At 39.5% G+C, this 19,791-nt stretch overlaps 3 protein-coding genes across 3 annotated transcripts in view; 2 read left to right on the plus strand and 1 right to left on the minus strand.

Moving 5' to 3' along the window:
• The window catches only part of iqcb1 (IQ motif containing B1), a 364,203-nt gene that overhangs the window by 324,431 nt on the left and 19,981 nt on the right, over window positions 1-19,791 (plus strand). The window lies entirely within an intron of this gene.
• The window catches only part of tspeara (thrombospondin-type laminin G domain and EAR repeats a), a 197,696-nt gene that overhangs the window by 121,310 nt on the left and 56,595 nt on the right, over window positions 1-19,791 (minus strand). The window lies entirely within an intron of this gene.
• Window positions 1,706-18,721, plus strand: cavin2b (caveolae associated protein 2b). Its single transcript, XM_082189823.1, has 2 exons — window positions 1,706-2,564; window positions 15,897-18,721. Exons 1-2 carry the CDS (start codon window positions 2,025-2,027, stop codon window positions 16,770-16,772), a joined length of 1,416 nt encoding a protein of 471 aa, XP_082045949.1. The 5' UTR covers window positions 1,706-2,024; the 3' UTR covers window positions 16,773-18,721.

Consider the following 19,791-nt stretch of genomic DNA (forward strand, 5'->3'; position numbering starts at 1 on the left):
GCATTTCTCTCACCCTACATCTCAATCTGTCTCTTAATTCTTCATTTGTTGTCACTGCAATGCATGTTAAACTGCTATTCGCTAATTAATGAAAGGTTGTAAATTACCATGTTATTTACTACTGCACTAGCCCAACACTAAACAAGCACACACTTGCCTGTAAACTGCTTTGCATTTAGAAAACCCAATATGGACCTTTGCCAAAATGCATGTGCTTGTATGCTATGATAATGTGTTATGTAATCCATCTGAGCATGTAAAGCATGGGTCACCAAACTAAGGCCCGCGGGCCGACTCAGGCCCGCCGCACCCCTTTGACTGGCCCCCCAGCCCATCTGCCCCCCACTACTTGAAACGGCCCTATGAGGCAATCCCCAAAAGTCGTCATGGCCTATTTTTTTTAATTGCTTTTTGGAAAATAATAACATGTCTGCATCTGGTATTTTGTTGATTTTTTCAGTTACATTTTTTCGAATTTTCGTAATTTTCGTCACCCGACATGCTCGAGATCAAGCAGTGACAGACAACTGCATTTCGTTGCCTTGTACCTGTACTTGTGTAATGACAATAAAGTTGAATCAAATCAAATCAAATCAAATCAACGCACGCGCAGAGAACTGTCAGTGTTCAGGACAGCAAAATGGTAATCTATACTACACAATGAGGCCTGCTGGTGGTCATTTTGGTCTGGGTCATACAATTCTATGTTATATAGCTAACCCGGCCCCCCCATCACAGTCAAGAACGATAATGTGGCCCCCAGAGAAAAAAGTTTGGTGACCCCTGATGTAAAGTATCCCCAGAGAACAGGTCAGAGGTCAAGGGGAACGTGAATGGACTCTTTTCCTCTCTCAGAAGTCTGTGTTTCCATAACCATTACCCTGTAAAGGAAAAAGGAGGGAAGATGACATAATGGAGGCATGTATAACAATGCAGAAAGGAGGAAACGGGAGCAATTAAGACGTTGTCTTTGTGTGTATAAGAGGCAAACACCCAATAAAGTTTCACTGAAGGTTTCCCACCATCTTTAAGATTTGGTTTCATGATGACAGTGTTTTTATTATTCACTATATTTCCCTGCATAGTGAAATGTAAATGCAAAGTTTTCCAGTTCTGAATATGTGAAGTTTTGCCATGCTGTTGCTACAACTGCAGACAGGAAAAATGACTCCACTCAAACGGCTTGAGAACTGTTTGTGTGACATTTTTTCCAGAATAAACTTAGAAAGACTTCAACTCTAAGAAAAGGCTCTTACAAAATAAATACAGGCAAATATATACATACATTATTGTGCACATCAATGCACACATAGAAAACTTCTCCAAAACGTTGTTTAGCAAATCTTTACTCAAGGGGAAAAACACACACCTTTGTTCTATCTTCCTTTCTCTATCTTTTACTCTCCCTCTTTATTTATCTGGCACAGATGAGCTCATTCTGCAAACATGACTCTTAATATACTATTGCTCTCTTCAATATAAACATAACTAGAGAGCCAGAGAGAGAGAGAGAGAGAGAGAGAGAGAGAGAGAGAGAGAGCGAGAGAGTTAGGGGGAGGTACTCCATGTGGAGAGAGTTGCTCATGTTCCACTGTACACACCCATATACTCACACTTGACACATGCAAACACATAACTCCCTCACCAATGGGCCGGGCTAGATGCCATGGAAACCTAGCTACGCCCCCATAGGGTGTGGATGGCCTTTTTAAGCTGTGGGGAAGCCTCTACGCAGCTCTTCCAATCGCACCAGAGAGGGAGGGAGAGACAGAGAGAGAGAGAGAGAGAGTGAATTGAGTAAGAGTGTGGTTATCTTCAAAAAGGGGTGGGAACACTGAACCTGGAAGCTGAAAAGTTATTCCCAAGCCTGTAAACAGGAATTAAAGCTTTAAGAACGTGGAGGCACTAAAATCAACTGGAAGGGGAACCCGGTACAGCAGGACCAGCTCATTTAAAGGAGAAGGTAAAGAACAAGACAATTTTCCTGAGTGAAGTTATCTGTCGAGAGCAAGAACAGCCTCAGAATGGGAGAAGATGCAGTGCAGGCAGAGAGGAGCAGCATGATCAGCACACATGAGAATCAGGAGCTGGTGGTGCCAAGCCCCAGCCCTACTCAGTCTTCACCCACCCATAGCCTCTCCCAGCTGGGCACTGGCGGAGAACCTAGTAGCCCTGGAGCTCTGGCTGGGGGCACCACAGGCACTCTACCTGGAGATGGAGCTTCACCCACAGGCCAAGTGAATGCCATCACTGTCCTGACACTTCTAGATAAGCTGGTGAACATGCTGGACACAGTGCAAGAGAACCAGCACAAGATGGAGGTGAGACAGGTCGAGATGGAAGGGGCAGTGAGGGGCATCCAGAATGATATGACCAAGCTCTCCAAGAGTCACACTTCCACCTCCAACACGGTCAGCAAACTCCTGGAGAAGAGCCGCAAGGTCAGCGTCCACATGAAAGAGGTCAAGGACAAGATGGATAAGCAGGCCGTCCAAGTAAAGAAATTGGAGGCCAACCACGCTACCCTGATCAAGAGGAACAACTTCAAAGTGCTCATCTTTCAGGTAAATGTACAGTGTGTGTGTGTGTGTGTGTGTGTGTGTGTGTGTGTGTGTGTGTGTGTGTGTGTGTGTGTGTGTGTGTGTGTGTGTGTGTGTGTGTGTGTGTGTGTGTGTGTGTGTGTGTGTGTGTGTGTGTGTGTGTGTGTGTGTTGGGGGGCAGTTGGTGGTGGGGTATTTGATATGCTCAGGTGAGGACACTGAATGATTGCATTGTGCGAGGGTTCATTGTTGCATGTCGGATTTCACTGAACCAAGTTCAACTGTCTCCAACTCTGTTAACAATCAGCGATACAGTCTTACACAGCTGAGTAGAGTCTAATGAATCTAAATGTCATTTGACTAAATTACCTCATAGTTGATTAACAGATCTTAGTTTATTAACACGTGCCTCCCTCAGGGTGGGTCCATTTCTAAAGCAGGAGAAAAGGGTCATAGTTCAGAGTGTAAAAATGAAAGCAATGCGTGAGAGGGTGTGATGTCACTTAAGGTCAGTATGAGGTGGGGTGGAATAGATTGGCTAATTCTTTGGGGTCAAAAGCTTAGACAACACTACCGAAACTGTTAAGTGCTTCTGGGACGGTTAAACCTAGTCAAAACTATTATAAGTTCTTGCAAATTTTGGACTCATCCCTATATGGGGGGGGGGGGGGAGCAGCTGGGGCTCCAAACTAAGAGAGAGCTAGAGAGCTCGAGAGAGAGAGAGAGAGAGAGAGAGAGAGTCAATAGGGGAGGCTTGTTTTGAAGCTTAGCCAAAAGCTATTATTTAAAGCACAATAGCCTTGAATAGAAGGTGTGTCCAGAGATCAGCTACAGTGCAGCGTAATGTGTATCCTGTTGTCAGAAGACCCGTGCTGAAATGTGCTATGCTACACTGGCTAGCTGCTGTTTACTGCAAGACCTGCAATCAACTGAATGACTCAGTGATTCCAAAGTCAGAGAGTGCCGAGAGAGGCCTTCCATTTTCCCCTCTCTCTTACCAACTGTGTGGTTACTGTAGAAGTGCATGATGTAAAGAATGAGAGGGAGCCCAGCGAAACACATTTTCAGAAAGTCAACATTCCATCTCTGTGCGAAGAGAGTGTTTAAAAAGAGAGTGCGAAGAGAGTGTTTAAAAAGATGGGAAGGTAAATTACCTTTGATGAAAGTGTGAAAGCCCTCAGCTTTTACACTCTGCTTTAAACAGTGAGAGCACTCTTTCTGAGAACAGTTTCTACAGTTGCCGTCACAGACAGAGTGCTGTTTGTTAAAGCTGTCCAAAAATGGTGTGTGTTTTGCTATGGCAACTACGTTGTTTATTTGCAGGGAAATCAAATTGGAGAGTGCGACAGCTGAGATTTTCTTCTTTGTCTAAATTATTTCAGGCTCGTAACTTCATTTTCTAAGCATTTGCCAAGCAGTTCAGACATGTCTGATCTAAGGGAATGTGTTTAATCCAGCCATGGGGTTCTTGTAGTTAGGATGGGTGGGACAGTGGAAGACATGAGAGGAAAGTGTGTGCTTTTATATTTCCATCAGACATGCCCGACAGACACAAACATTCCTTAACAGTCGTTGTCTTATTTAATGTTCCTTCATTAAACCCCCTTCCGCTGTCCCTTGAGGTAGCCTACGTTTATTTCTGAGGAATGATAGGATCTGACCAGTACTGAAACTATCCTCAGCCGATTAAACAGATACAACTTCAGCAGGAGAATCAAAGAAACTTTTCAAGTCACTTCTGCCAAATGTTTCACATTTATATACTACCAAACAAGCTTCACAAAAACTGAAAAAGACTTTCGGGTGAAGCCAGAAATCTCTGTGGTTTCAACACAGAGTCAAGTCAACACATTCTCAGTTTTATTTCCTCATCTCCATAGCTACATTCAGGTGTTCAACACACCCTCTCTGCCTGTGTTTTTCACTTTTATCTTCCCCTGCTACTTTGGGATTGGGGTGCTTGGCTCCCCCTTAGGCGGACTGCATGCGCAAGAGAGAACGCTGTTCTTGCATAAGCAGAAACTCTGGCTCAAATGCTCACATTCCAGAGGTGGAGCAAGTCTCTCCTACTCTCCCAATGATATAAATAGGCCAGTAACCACAATCGATTAGAACTTCATGAGACATGTATCAAGACATTGGTCACCACAGCCAATAAAGAGAAAATGAGGACAGAGATTGTAAAGTCTGCTATAATCAAACATCATTCCATTTGCGATTGTTGATCATGATGCAACTTTCAATGAACACATTTAACTAATTGTCCCTGTGTTTCTCAACTTAACATATGGGTTGTGTTATAGCTGCACAACATCTCATAACTAGCAGTGCATAATGCTTCAATTTTCATCATACTGAAAGCCAAATTTAGAGTAGGAAAGTGCAGGATGGAATATTTTTACAACTAGCCCTTCACTATCACCTAATAAGGCTATCTGTGCCTCTCCAGAAAGAGGAGAGAGAGGGGGGAGGGGGTGAAAAGTGTCAGTGCAAGAAGGCCTGTAGGCAGAAAGAAGGGAGACAATAGTGTTTGTTTTCCATTGTCCATCAAAAAGGCATTATCTCTTTCCAAACTTAGCTTACTGTTACAGTTCCCACTGGTGCACTGGGGGTGATATGAAAATGAGACTAGATGAGAAAAGGGCTTCATTGCAATGAAGATTTACAACATGGTTGCTCAGAGATATTTTGAATGTATGTGCAAATTACACAAACTCACATCTCATCTCTCACGACACACACCATACATTTGACAACAAACTATATGGAACTGCATGTTAGAGCTACAAATTCACTAGAACAAAAACAGGAAGGCCATCTTAGCTAAGAACTTAGAAACTCAAATACGCAGGAGAAAAACAGCAATAAACTGCTAGTTAACCAAGTCCTAAAGCCTCTAGTAGGGCTGAAAACACAGTTGTAATGACCATTTTTTTGAGGACACAACAGAGTGAAATTAACATTTCATTCCTCAGCAACAAAACATCCTAAGGTTAGCAGATAAAAAGCATTATCTATTTTCCAAATATGAAACGTGTGACTGTTGCGGTCACAAATAACTGTTACAGAATGTACTGTAAATCTGGCCTTACTGAGCAGGAGGTTCAGGTTCAGGTTACTTTATTGGTACCCGTAGGTAAACTAGTTTTACAGTCTAAGAGGCAGGACAGCCTTAAGACATAACATGCAACACACAAAACATTAAAACATATAAAAACAGGTAGTAAAAATGATTTTACTAGGAGGTAAACAGAGTCATTCACAGACTTTAACGGACAGGGCATTTGTTAGGCTAAATTGTTCCTTTAAAAGGATAGATAGAAATTAGGGCTGTAAATATACAGTATATATATCAATTCATTGCGATATTGTTGAAAACGACCAAAATAATTAAACTGAATCCTATCAGAATGTAACAGAATTTAAGAACAGCCAAGCAAATATTTACACCCTTAATGGGAATTTGGCCTCTGGGTGCATTTCACTGTACAGGTTTAAAAACTGAATGAGCATGTGAAATGAGTTACATGAAAGGGACTGAACATGTTTTTGCACATGAGACTATAGTAACAACTATTACGGGTGGGTTATCAATACAGGCTTCTAGTTCTAAATTCTAAAACGAATTCATTAAAAGACGGCTTATAAGAATCACTTGTTTCAGGAAAAAGGCCACGCTGGTCACACTGTATGTTTTTGATTCACTAAAAATACTCATGAGAGCCAGCCATAACTATTATATTAAACGCACGGGGGAGAATGAACATGTTGTACACATGTTGTAAAAAAAAAAAAAATTATAAAAAACTTTTACACAGTACATTTCTATACGCTTCATATTTTGTAGTTATCTGACAGCTGTCTAGCCTGCAGGTGTTCTCTCCCTTTTCTCTACAGCCACAATGAAATCAACTGAAATGCAAACAAATCATGTAAATCCGTATTTGACAATCAAATCAAAATTGAGTACAAGCATACTGAAGATATGCACTAAGATATACACACAAAAACACACACACACACACACACACACACACACACACACACACACACACACACACACACACACACACACACACAAAAGCACACCTGTGATAGCGTCATATGCTAAATATTAAATTATTGAAGCAGATGTAGGCAAGTGATACAGTATACCAGTGTCTGACAGAAATTTAGGTTTTAACACTCACTCTTCCTGAGCTGGACATACACTGTAATTATCTACAAAAAACTGACATCCTTTTGCACTACTGTTATGAATACTGACAGAGTTCTGGCTCTTTGGTCCTATCTAAGTACACACATACACATACACACTGAAGAGACAAAAGCTGTTATTGTGTGTGTCCCGTGACAGGGAGCAATGCCAGCACAGAGGGAAGACCATACACACTCACAATGCCATGGGAACTCCTGTGGACAATATTCTATATACTGGGGCAAACAGCCCAGAAACAGCAGACAGACTACACATCATTTACAAAGAAAACTGCAATAAAACCATGCCCTTTCACACTGATCTTACATCGACCTCTTCTTTCATAATAGAGGTTAATAAATCACATCAGGACTCCTGATCACCCAGTTCGGGTTTATTTTGCAATAATGATTTTCTGACTGCAGTCACTGCACATTGTTCCACTTATTACAGCAGCTACTTAATGAATTAATGAATGAATGAATAAAGGACATGAAATCCTGAAATTATTTTATTATGTGAGAGAAAATTTAATGCAACGACTGATGAATCTGAATCAAGTTAGACAGCCATGTAATAAAAAAAAATCATTCTTAAACCAGCATAGTTAGAGTTAAAACTACCACATAAGTGTGGTTTCATAAAACAAATAAAAACAGAATACAATTATTGTTAATGTGATTGTGCTCATAACCATAATTGCAAATAGATGTTTTAAATATACAGGCATAGGGTTTAATCAAATTCCTCGCACTTGGATCAAAGTGACAAAACATTTCTCTTTGAATAATTGTAATAGTTTAGCTTTAAGAGGGTTGCTCATGTCATGTAAATTCCTTAATCCGTTTAATTCCTTACTCTGATTCCTGACAATAATCAGAATGTTGGTGTACATGTAAACATGGCCATTGTTGCATGAAGTTTTTCCAGGGCTGATTTTTTTAGAGAGGGAAACCCTCTTCCGCTCAGCTCTCCCACCCCGTCCTGCTCCAACTATTTTATTCCGCCTGACTTCTTACACACTCAAAAACATACACACACGCAGTACATTTCTTGTGAACACAAATAGTGTTGAACCTATAGCTAAACAAGCTACAGTACAAATTACACAATGTATAGTATTTCAACTACAGTCAAGACAACCTTTAGAAATAGCCATTAGCTACAGAAAAGCTACAAACAAAATGACCTTCCTAGCTTTAAAAGGGTAAATATATTTTAAATTATACAATTATTATATTAGACTAAGAGTTGTAGGAAAAACTCTTTATGATGATCTTTTTTCACCACTTCATTAAAATAAAGCATCCAAACTAACTAACTAGCTAAAATGACTTACCTTTGGTATCTGAAACAGAGAGAGAAAAAAAGTACTTTGTCATCATGATACTAATGGAAGCTTGTTTCTGCAATAGAATAAATAAATAAAAAGGTAATTGAAACTTGATGTTTTATTTATTGTTTATATACATTGCAAGTTCTGAGAAGTATATAAAGATATACAAGTTATAAACTCGCAATTGCAAGGAAAAAAGTCAGAATTGTGAGATAAAAAGTCACATTTACCTTTTTTGTTTTTTATTCCGTGCCAGAAACAAGCTTGGAAAAATGTTAATGTTACTTGGAAAACACTATAATGGAAACAGTTGAACTATGGTCACACTACAAAAAAAGTACTACTAAACACTACTAAAAAATATACCCATTTTCTTTTCTCTCCCTCTCTTTCAGTGTTTTGCAAAAATCTCTGTGTATTTTTGAAAGAGATAGAGAATGTATAAGGTTACAGGCCTGCCTTTGGTGTGACACAAAAGCAGAGAACACAGGCGAGCTTATGAGGTTAAACAGCTGCTTCCTGTCAGATGGGTTGTTAATGGGCAGCAGGAAGGGAAATGCAAGCATTAAAAACATTTAGAGAATTATAGGGGCTGGAGGTCCCAATGCATTGCTAATGATAAAAAAAAAAATAGCATGAGCTTGAAAATAATTCTCCACCATATACAACTCCTTCAAACACAGCCACTTACATCTCTCTCTTTACTCTCCACACCCCACCCCTGAACAAATATTTACCCCCCAATCCTTCATATGTAGGCCTCAAGGTGACACGTATGTCAAGTGTGTTTAGAATGTAAAGTGAATTATTGGGAAAACAACTGGATAGCATCTCTGATAAAGCTGACAGCAATGAGAGAAGAGAGCATGGTACGGAGAGGTGTGTGTGTGTGTATATCTGTGGATATACACTTGTCAAAACTAATATAGTCAAGTCATTAAAATTTAAAAAAAAAAATTATAATAATTTTTAAATTCACTTTATAAAATAATACATTTTAGCTTTGTAAAGTAATTCATAAACAGTATGAAAGTGGTTATTCCTATTTGTCAACAAACAAATTTGAAACAGGATAGATCACCCAAAAATTAAAATTCTGTCATTAATTAGCCTACTCGCCCACATCATTCCAAACCAATAAGGCCACATCCACACGAAGCCAGAGCTTTCCCTATCCGATATTTTTTTTTCCCGTTCCCAGAAATATCTGCGTACACACGAAACCACTGAAACCGACTCAAAACGATGTAGTATACATGCCAGACCAGTATGTGGCGCTGTAATTCTGCCTCAGACATACACTAAAAACGGAGAAGAAGACTTGGAGCTCGCGCATAAACCTTGCGCGCTGTATACAACAATAATATTAGGCACACTTCTTTTTTTCTTTTTTCTTTTTTAATCAAGAACTTTGTTGAACAATATGAAAAACCATAAATGTAGTTGCTGTGACTTAACGGTGTCTGACTAGTTGACACTTGGTGTAATGACATCATCGTTTCGCAAAATATACGGATTGGCCGTACACACGAAAACGCAAGGGCGGCGTTTTCAGATTTATCCACCTTGGGACCCGGTTTCAAAAAATAGCGGTTTCAGTCTCCGAAAACGCCGGATCCGTGTGGACGAAACACCAATACGATAAAAAATGTATACGTATACAGCGAAACGCGTCTCCGTGTGGACAGGGCCTAAGACTTTTGTTCGTCTTCAGAACACAAACTGAGAAATCTGAGAGCTTTCTGTCCCTCTATTGACAGTCCACATAACTAACACTTTGATGCTTCAAAAAGTTGAATTTGCTTGGCTGTTCTTAAGAGATCGTAAAACTAATCCATATCAATTTTCTGAAGAGACCTGATCGCTTTATATTGTGAACAGATATATAAACATATATATAATAAGACATATAAACATTGATCAGTTAACGTAAGTTCTACTGAACTTGCTTGACGTGCGAGAACAAACTTATTGGCTCTTGCGGAGGTTCAAACGTGAATGAACCTCATTGGTTCTCGCACGTCAAGTGAACATGCCTCCGTTTACCACAACTGATGTGTGAGCTGATGAATGTTTATATGTGAATAAAAGCCTAAATTCAATTTGTTCATCGTATAAAACAACCGTGTTTCTTTAGATTATTTTGGACTAAACTTCATATGCATTATTTTTACGATCTCTTTATGAACTTTTTGAAACATCAAAATGGTAGTTGTGTAGCTGTCTATGGAGGGTCAGAAAGCTCTCAGATTTCATCAAAAATATCTTCATTTGTGTTCCGAAGATGAACGAAAGTGTTGCAGGTTTGGAACAACATGAGGGTGAGTAATTAATAAAATAATTAACTTTTGGCTGAACTATCCCTTTAAGCCAAGGCTTTTGGATTAAAACGTTTGGTTTAAATTGATATTTTACTCAAGTTAAAATTCTGTAATTTATCTACCCTCATGTTGCTCAAACCTGTAAGACTTTCTTTTGCGGAATCCCAGCCTGTGTTCCTCTGGTCTTGTGTGGACTTTTATGTTGTTTCCCATTCCTGTAGTTTTTCTTGTTGATTAGTTATTTGATTTTTCCCAGGTGTGTCTTGTTTGCCTATTACCCCTTGTGTTCTTATGTTCCTTGTTGAGTCTTGTCCTTGGGTGCTTCTCATTACTTATTTGTGCATCCTCGTTACCTTTCCTCGCGTCTCAGCTCCACCCCCTGTATACGAGGGAAGGCTGCAAGGAAAGAAAAGGAGGATGGAGGAATCGAATGAAAGCTTTTTTATATATACACTGGAATACTTGATCACTCGAGCGTCACTTCACAGAGTCATCAGCAGCGCTCAAAGGATCTGCCCTTATGTTGTTGAAGTTTGGTTATTTAAGAAATTCATGGTAAATAATAATAAAGCAAGATACCCTGTTGAAATATGTGAGATGTGTGGTTTATATAAACTGCAATGGTAAAGTATAAATTAAAATGATTGTGACCGACGTGAAGGGGGAGGAGAATTTATACGTGCGTCACATTTAGCCGATAAAACACTTCCGCATAGGATACACTTGTGTATCCTCGCTTATGACTCCTCGGGAAGCCTCCTCACTCCTCGATCCTCGCCTCCTCGCGGAGGGATATTGAGAAGCACCCCTTACATGGATGTTTTGTTGGGGTGCTCATTCTGTCTGCTCCGCCTTGGCGCCCCAATCCACCCCAGTTCCCAGTCATCAGTCACACTGGACTTGAGGGCGCTGAGAAACGCTGGGATCCGTGGTGGGCCAGGCTCCACCGCCACCGGAGCTTGATTCCCATAAGTATTTTAATAAACAGAGTATAAATAACAAAACAAACATGGGCACTAGAAAACTAGGGAAACAAAATGACTCAACAAGGAACACAAGAAACACTGGGGTTTAAATACACAAGGTGTAATTGGCAAACAAGACACACCTAGGAACAATAAAATAATTAATCAACAAGAAAAACTACAAAGGACTACAAAACATGACAGAACAGGAAATAACATAAAAGTCCACACAAAACCAGTCTGGGATCATTACAGGAATTCAAAAAAGGAAATTTTGAATAAGTTAGCCTTATTCATGAGGAACAGAGTTTTTTTAAGTTTAAAGTATAAAAGTACCGTAAAATGTGGTTGATATAACTTAATTATATTGAAAAGAAAGGGCAAGATAGTCTTTTGTAGCTTTTTGTTGTTTGGAACAACGTGCAAGTGAGTTAATAGAGTTTACATTCATGGGTGAACTATCACTTTAAGACTCCGAGAAACTTGAGTAATAGCAGGAAAAGAGTAACATGCGTCTATTAGGACCACATCTGGTCAAATAAACATCAAATAAAACCCAGTCTATTCTTGCACAAAGAGGACAGGCACAAAGCATGCATTGTATGCAATGACTCATACTCACAATGTTTACCAAAACATGCTCTCTAAAAAATTGATTCCTTTAATAACCATAAACTGTAACAGAAATGTACCTCTTGTGAGATCCCCTTATATTATTGTGCATATATGAGAAAACATATATCAACTCAGCTATCATAAGCGCCTACATTGCCCAAGGCGAGAGGGACCGGTTTAGTAAGCAAATGAATCAAACCTAGAGTATCATTTGACAGGCTGCGCAGCATGAGGTAATCATGCTCTTTTGTGACAACACTGTCTAAAACACAACCAAGAATATGAAGACAATGTAGATGTAGAGGAGGCTATAGTCATTTACAAGTCATTTCCAGATCTCATACCTACAAGGCAGAATGCATGGAATGAACTGTTTGGTTCCCCACTGAGAAAACAACAGGAACTTGTGTCTCTGGAGACCATAAGGAGGAATTCTTTAACCTGTTTATAACAGCTCTATGGTATTTAATACTTCATTTGAGGGGCTTTTGTTACTTTGTGTTTTTGCCATCAGCCATAAGCAGTTCATCTAAAGTTACTTCAAATACAGTGGTTCCGGAGACACGCCTGAACCTGGTTAACCTGTCAAGATAAACTGTCCACATTAAACAGCACAATTACGCAAGACATATACAAAAATGTCAACACATACTCTCATTCTCAGAGACCATCTACAGTTAAAACTACAAAGTTTAGTGGCTGTTGATAGACACTCTTCTTGCCACACAGGATAGACCAGTGGCTCAGTGCATTTTCTTTCCCAAATTAGCAATTTGAGCTACGGATTGCCACTTGAGACTTGAGGACAGTACTTGAAAACATGCAAATACAAACAAAGAGCAATGTCAAAAGCATCCAAACAACACAGAAACTCAATACACAGCATTGACTCCTCAGAGTTTTGAGTAAATTGTGCAATAAAATCTAAGCTTTACCAAAAAAGCCTTGGACTTAAAGGGTCAATCTCTCTATATTAATTTTAAAAAAAAGGAAAATATTTCTAATAAAGAAAGAAGAAAACGTGTTTATTTGATCTTGCTATGGTAACAATTTTAACTTGGTGCTATAAATGAATTGCATTCATTATTATCTAATTCATGATCTGTTGGAGCTGAAAAGAAAATCTGGCATGCCAAATATCACAGGCATTATCACTGTTATACAAGACTGTATTTTGTTCACAAGTTCCCCTTCTAAAATTCTAAAGTGAAGCATTTCATTTCCCTCGTGATTCTTCTTTCTGATTCACAAAATCTTATCATTTGGCATCTCTTCAACTTTTTCTTGATGCTTATTTTTAAACACATGCTACTAGTTACTCCTAAAACTAGCTACTCCTCACCAAAAACCACCTCTTACAACCCTATCACAACAGAAAGTAGACTAATACTTTAACAAAGAAACTGTCAGGAAAAAAAACAATGCAAAACCTATCCAACCCATTGCTTTCACATATAAGATTTCAGCCAATGTTATGTCACACTGATTTCTACTATGTTTTTAACTCTAAGTATCTAAGTTTATTATTTGCTGTGGTAACTCCGATGAGAGACTGATGGAACATGGAAATTCCGAGTTAAAGTTTGCAGGACACTCCGCCAGATTCATTCTCAGATTGTGCCAGCAATATCATACCAATACCTTTGATCCATATTTGCCTTCCAAAGTAAAGCTCTTTCATGGGTGGACAGATCTACTAAATCCCAAAAGCGGTATTTCACCCCTGATTTAACATGTTGCATATATCCACAGGGATTACCGTCAGTCATTATGTATCCTTTTTGTTAGTTCTCTTCTGTTAGGTCAAATCTCTCCCTCCACTTTGACAGGCCAAACTCGCATTCCCTCACACACAGAGAGCTTCAGAGGCCAGAGTTACAACAGGGGGTTCAGAGGGGAACACAACCTTTCTATCATGTTAGAAAAGCAGATGTGAACATTCAGGCTCTGTGCCGGCAGTATAAAGAGATAAGAGGAATCAAGGCAGGTTCGAATTCAGTGTTTGCGTAACATTCTGTCAACTAAGATTCCTTGATCTCTTCGCCTTTTGAAGAGTTTGGGTATATCCTTTGCTGCATGATGCCTCACTTCTGTGTGGTTTGGGGGTTCACAGAAAGAATAAAATGGAGCCTGATGGAGCAGACGAGAGACATACTGATCATTTAAATAAATGTCAATTAACTTATGCCATTTCTACTGAGAAATAAGCAGCAGTCTAGTATGTTTACATAGGAAAACTATTAAAAAGGCACACACCTGATTCCTGCATAAACTACCCTTTAAAGGGTAAATGAAACACCGTTTTAGCACCTGTTAGTTCTCACCACAATTTTGAAAAATGCACCAAAAGTGGGCGTGGTACGGGGGAGGGGGAAGAGGGCAGACTGAAACACAACAACAGCGTCTGATTCAAACAGCTTCAAATGAACCAGTTTTCTCCTACAATTAAAACTAATCGATGGTATGGTAAAATCTTGTCAAAAAATGTAGTTTACTGTTTCATGACCCTTTAAAGCATATGTACATGTAGGCTACTGTATGCCCAAAAACGGGGGTTTCTGCATTCCTAGTACATTTGTACAAATGCAGTACATTTTTGTGTGCTTATACATTTCAGACTGATCGAAAACAGTGCAGTTAAAGTGATTAACTGGGAGGTTTCCTGTGTGACGTGACCTCATCCGCATCAGAATTTAGAGTCTTATCGCTAAGAGAGCGAGGCTCTCAGGCTCTCCTTTGAATTTTTGACATGCCATGGAACATTCTGATGGGTGGGGGCGGGGGGGACAAACAGGGCTTCTGTCCAGGTGTCCCCATTGCTACACTCCACCCCAAATGCTTCCTGACTCTCATCCTATACTCCCTTCCAAAGCTCTACACCAGACTTCCCTGCTTTCTGTTCTCTCTCTCTCTTTCCAATTGCCCAACTCTTGCTCTCTTTCTGTCCTGGCTGTCCTCCAAAACTCTGTGGAAACTCTGATATGAGCTGTGTAGGGTCATGCCTGGCCTTCCTTCCCAATCGTCTCGCTATTCTTCAGCCTTTTATGATTGTCTCCAGCAGGGAAAAGAGGGTCTGTACACAATGTTTTTCACACCAAATGTTCTTGTTCCCTTGTGTCATTTAAAGGAATGTATATCCACACTACACATTAACACTCCATATAGTACTTCATATTACAAGCTGAGCAGAATGAGCTTGAAGATTTTCGACACTGCATTCTCTTTTAAAAGACAAATTCTTGAAACTATGATAAAAGGTCACGGTGTGTTGATGAAGAACATTTCTTTGGCAGTATACTTTAAAGAGCCAAAAGTGTGTTCAACTGTTTCAAACCCCTTCATAATGGCTGCTGTAAAGCCACAGACAAAACTCTGGAAATGTCCTTTTAAGAAGAGTTTTTTATCTTGCCAATACACAGATTTTCAGAGAGGTTTCAGAGGTTTTATGTTTATTTGAATTGATTTGTCGGATTAATTTAATTTTCTACTAAGCTACAGACTTAACCATAAAGCTTTTTACCCTGTTCAAAAATCCTGATTAAAAAGTAGACCTAAAATTAAGTCTTAAGATTGATTATCTTAAGACTTTCTTAAAGGCATTAATAGAGAATGATGTTATGTAGAAACTATTGAAGATATCTCCCACAAACACATGACAGCTGCATCATAGGCATTCTTAGAGTCCGGTTGCCAAGGAACCAAATACAAATCTTGCAGGCAGCTAATTCGGCACTGACTTGGATTCCTCTGTGGGGAAACCATTGCGTATTACAATAATATGGCTTTAGCAATCAAAACTTTTTAGCATTAAACTTGGCAGAACTGTGTATTAAGAGCAATCATATGTGGTGTGAAAATAACGCTGTAAATGGGCAGAACTGTATAATTTATTATTTTTGTTTTTTCATTTGTGTTGTGCAGGAGGAAAATGAAATCCCTTCAAGTGTCTTTGTGAAGGAACCTGCACCGTTACCTGAACTGGAAGAGGAGACCCCGGCCATTGATACCAACCGATCTCAAGAGGAGGGCCTTCAGACCATTGCTCTCTCCTCGGATGAGGAGCAGGGACCAGAAGAGGATGAGGATGACATTTTGAGGGTTTTGGATCTCGAAGCTGAAACCAGAGTTGAAAAATCTCGAGCTGAGAAGATCAAGCGTTCCAGTCTGAAGAAAGTGGACAGCCTGAAGAAGGCTTTCTCCAGGCAGAACATTGAGAAGAAGATGAACAAGATTGTGTCCCAAGAGAAGCGTGATAAAATCAAGAAGAGTCTGACACCGAACCACCAGAAGAGCCCTAGTGCCAAGAGCACATCTTTCAAGGTCTCTCCTCTAACCTTCAACATCAAGAAGAACCGCAGTGGGGACGGGGAACCGGAGTCTGAGGACTCAGCTCAACCGGAGAGCTCGCCAAGTGCCGTTGCCTCCATCGAACTGGCCCCTATTGAGAGCCCAACTGAAAACCTGTCCTTCAAAGATGTTCACTCCCATCTTGAACCAGGACGGGAGGAAGTAAAGGCAGCTGTGGAGGCAATGGAGAAAGATGAGGTGCCCAGCTTCCTGAATGGCACAGCTGAGGTTGAGCTGTCGATCACAGAAGATGTAAGCGAGGAGTATGCTCTCTCTGCGACCCTGCCCCAGGACGCCTCCAAGATAGTGATGTCCCACAGTGCTTTACAGGAAGAGGATGAAGAGGAAGGAGAGGAAGAAAAGGGAAAGGAAAGAGTGCAGAGTGAAGACCTCCCTCTAGCAGAAGGTGCAGGCCAAGCTGAGGGTGTTGCTGTAGGACAAGCATCCTAATGTCCTGACCCTCCATTCCAGCCCTAGGACACCCTCCTAAGATGAGAAAACACTCTCCCTTATCAGTGCCAGCCATCCCCATCAAGAACCCAGACATCTGGCCTGTCCTTGCAGAAAATAGACTTACAATACAGTCCATTCAAAGGCAAAATTCATGAACTATATGACATTTGCTTATAAATCCCATATCGCTGTTGTTAGTCCCTAGTCTTTTAGCAGAAGTGAATGTGAAAGCAGTCATATCAGTTAGTCTTATCCAACACTCTGTTACAAAACTTACGCTTGTGAGAAACCCACTCCAGCTGGGATTACTGGACATTCTGTCTTCCTCTGGTGACTACCAGTCAGCTGAGAAAGTTGGCGAAGGAAAACAAATCGCTTACAGCCAAAGGATTCAATGGAAGCCAAGTACAGTCCATCTATTCAATGGACATGTTTTGACCATACCCTGGTTTTCATCCCACAATTCCACAATTAATTTCTTCTTGAACAGCCTGTGCACAGCTGAAAGTGATATTAACTTCATGCAACAAAGATCATTTTCATCCTTGGTCCAATTAGGTTTTGTATGGAAGCTTGTTTGCACCACAGATTAAAAAATAAAAACAGTAATTTTACTTTTTATCTCACAAATCTGATTTTTTTTTTGCTAGATAAAAAGTCGCAATCGTTTTTTAAATCTTTTGATTCTGTGGCGGAAACAAGCTTCCATAGTTCTGTTTTAGAGATTAAAAAGCACAAATATACTGCCATGTTCTATCTCTGTATTTATCAAAAAAGTGTACACAATATTATCATTTTATAATTTTAAGTGTACTGTGAACCCATAAACATAGAGACCAAAAGATGTGAGAAAGCTAGTGTATTGCTACAAATATAATTTCTGATTTCTGCTTCCTAGTGGCTAATAAACATTTAGATAACCTTTTTCTGTCCTGATTGAGCACACGCCATGCTCACACACGCTTCATATCTGGAATGCAGCTTATGTGGGGGATCCTGGTCTCCCATGAGCTCCACATTTGTCTCGGACCTTTACTCAGAAAGCATTCCTGATTTTGATGTACGGCTCTTTTCAGAGACCATTTCTCAAGATCCCGTTGGCATTGTGCTGGCTGAGAAACAGGCACTGTGAAGCCAGTCTAGATTACAGGCATATGTCTGAAAGTGATGAAGGAGACGATGCATGCAAATAAGCCAGAGAAGTGTGGAAAGTGGTGGAGAACTGAAAAAGTATGAAAAGTGAAATTCTGTTTGGACTGTTGTACTGGAGTTTCAAAATGTGAGAACTGAATAACACAAGGGCAAATACAAAACCCCCCTCATCACTTTTGAATAAATGCAGTTAACTGATATTTGTGCACACATCATCACTCGCTATTATATAAATCCATAAATAAAATAGTGCTGTCAGCGGTTAAAGAGAAGCATGAGGAGCAGCACTGACCAATCAAGTCTGATTTGATATTGTTGATATTGTGAGGCAATGAGAATAGAGTTTGGTTCTCATATGTGTTTATTATAAGTCAGAGCAAGTGGGATTTTTTTTTGTGTGTGTTTATTTCCAGCATATTTTCATTTCAGTATTCCAGTGCTGAACAAAAACATAAAAGTGTGTATCTTCGCTTTGGGTGGATGTCTCTTTTAGTTGAAAAGGGATGAGGTTTTACTTCTTTAAAATATAACAGATTTTAACTAATTTTTGCTGATGCTTGTAATCCCTAATCTGTATTTGCATATTCTTTAAGATGTTAATTGCATCAATGACTTCATAATATATACGAGAGCTATATGTTGTCTTGGTTATATTTTAGAAACATTATGATTCACGCCAAAGAAAATGGCTCAGTTAGCAGAGACCTTGTTTCTGTAACACCTGTTTACCAAGTTGTTTCACGCTCTGTTCAAATTGTTCTTATAATGCAAATAAATAAAAACTTTGAAACATGCCTTTTCATGTCTATCTTGTTCCTTTGAATCTTTAGTATGCTTTCAAATACCTGTTTTGGGGGTTTTTTTCCTTTAGTAATCCGTATGACAGAAACAGACTCAAACCTAGACTTTGAATACCTTAAACAGTACACATTCATATTAGATGCTTAATAGGCTTTTAAAAAAAAAAAAAAAAAAAAAGAGTGTCATATGAGTGTGTAGCTTTCCATTTCTTAACCAACCATGTAGCAAGACACATCATAGCCATATTTCTCTTGATGGAAATATTTCAATCAAGAGGTGCATACATTTTTGGTCAAGATCTTGTATTGACAATGCAAGAGTCCAGCACTCTGTAAAGTCTCCTCCAGCACATCCCAAAGACTTGAATTGAATTTAATGAATTTAAGGTCTGGACTCAGAGGTGTCAATTCATGTGTGAAAATGATTCTTCATGCTCATCCCAACCATTCTTTCACAATTTGAGCCTGATTAATCTTGACATTGTCATCCTGGAATATGGCCATGATGTGTCTTCCTACATAGTTGTTTAAGAAATGAAAAGCTACACACTCCATCAATTAGGGTTAGAAGAACTGTTGCCAAACATAAAGCATATAGAGATGATTTGGAGGCCCCGCCTCCAAGGCCCTAGGCAACTGCCTACTCCGCCTATAGGTAGTGCCGACCCTATATTTAACATGCTTGAAACATAATAATCAATAATAATCTAATGATAGACTCTTAAGCATTTGCCTTTTATTATTATTGTTATTGTTGTTATTATTATTATTATTATTATTGGCCAGGCAGTGTATGTGGGGTTACAAAGATATCAGTAATAACAAATGATTCTTACCTGCAGAGCCATGGTAACGATCAGGTGAATTGTTGAGCTGAACTGTATGGCATTTCATTCATATTAACTAATTGTATGTCGTAATTCTTTTTGTTTCAACGTGAAGAGTGGTAAAATTGAAAACGCGCCCTCTATGTCACTTGAAAAACTCCTTGGGCACTAGTGCCATCTGGCGTTATGAGGACTCAATTAAAACAGCAGAAAACGAAACAAGCGAAATGAATGCTT

Source organism: Leuciscus leuciscus (genome assembly GCF_965113295.1).
Source record: "Leuciscus leuciscus genome assembly, chromosome: 14".
In the NCBI taxonomy this organism is placed as follows: domain Eukaryota; kingdom Metazoa; phylum Chordata; class Actinopteri; order Cypriniformes; family Leuciscidae; genus Leuciscus; species Leuciscus leuciscus.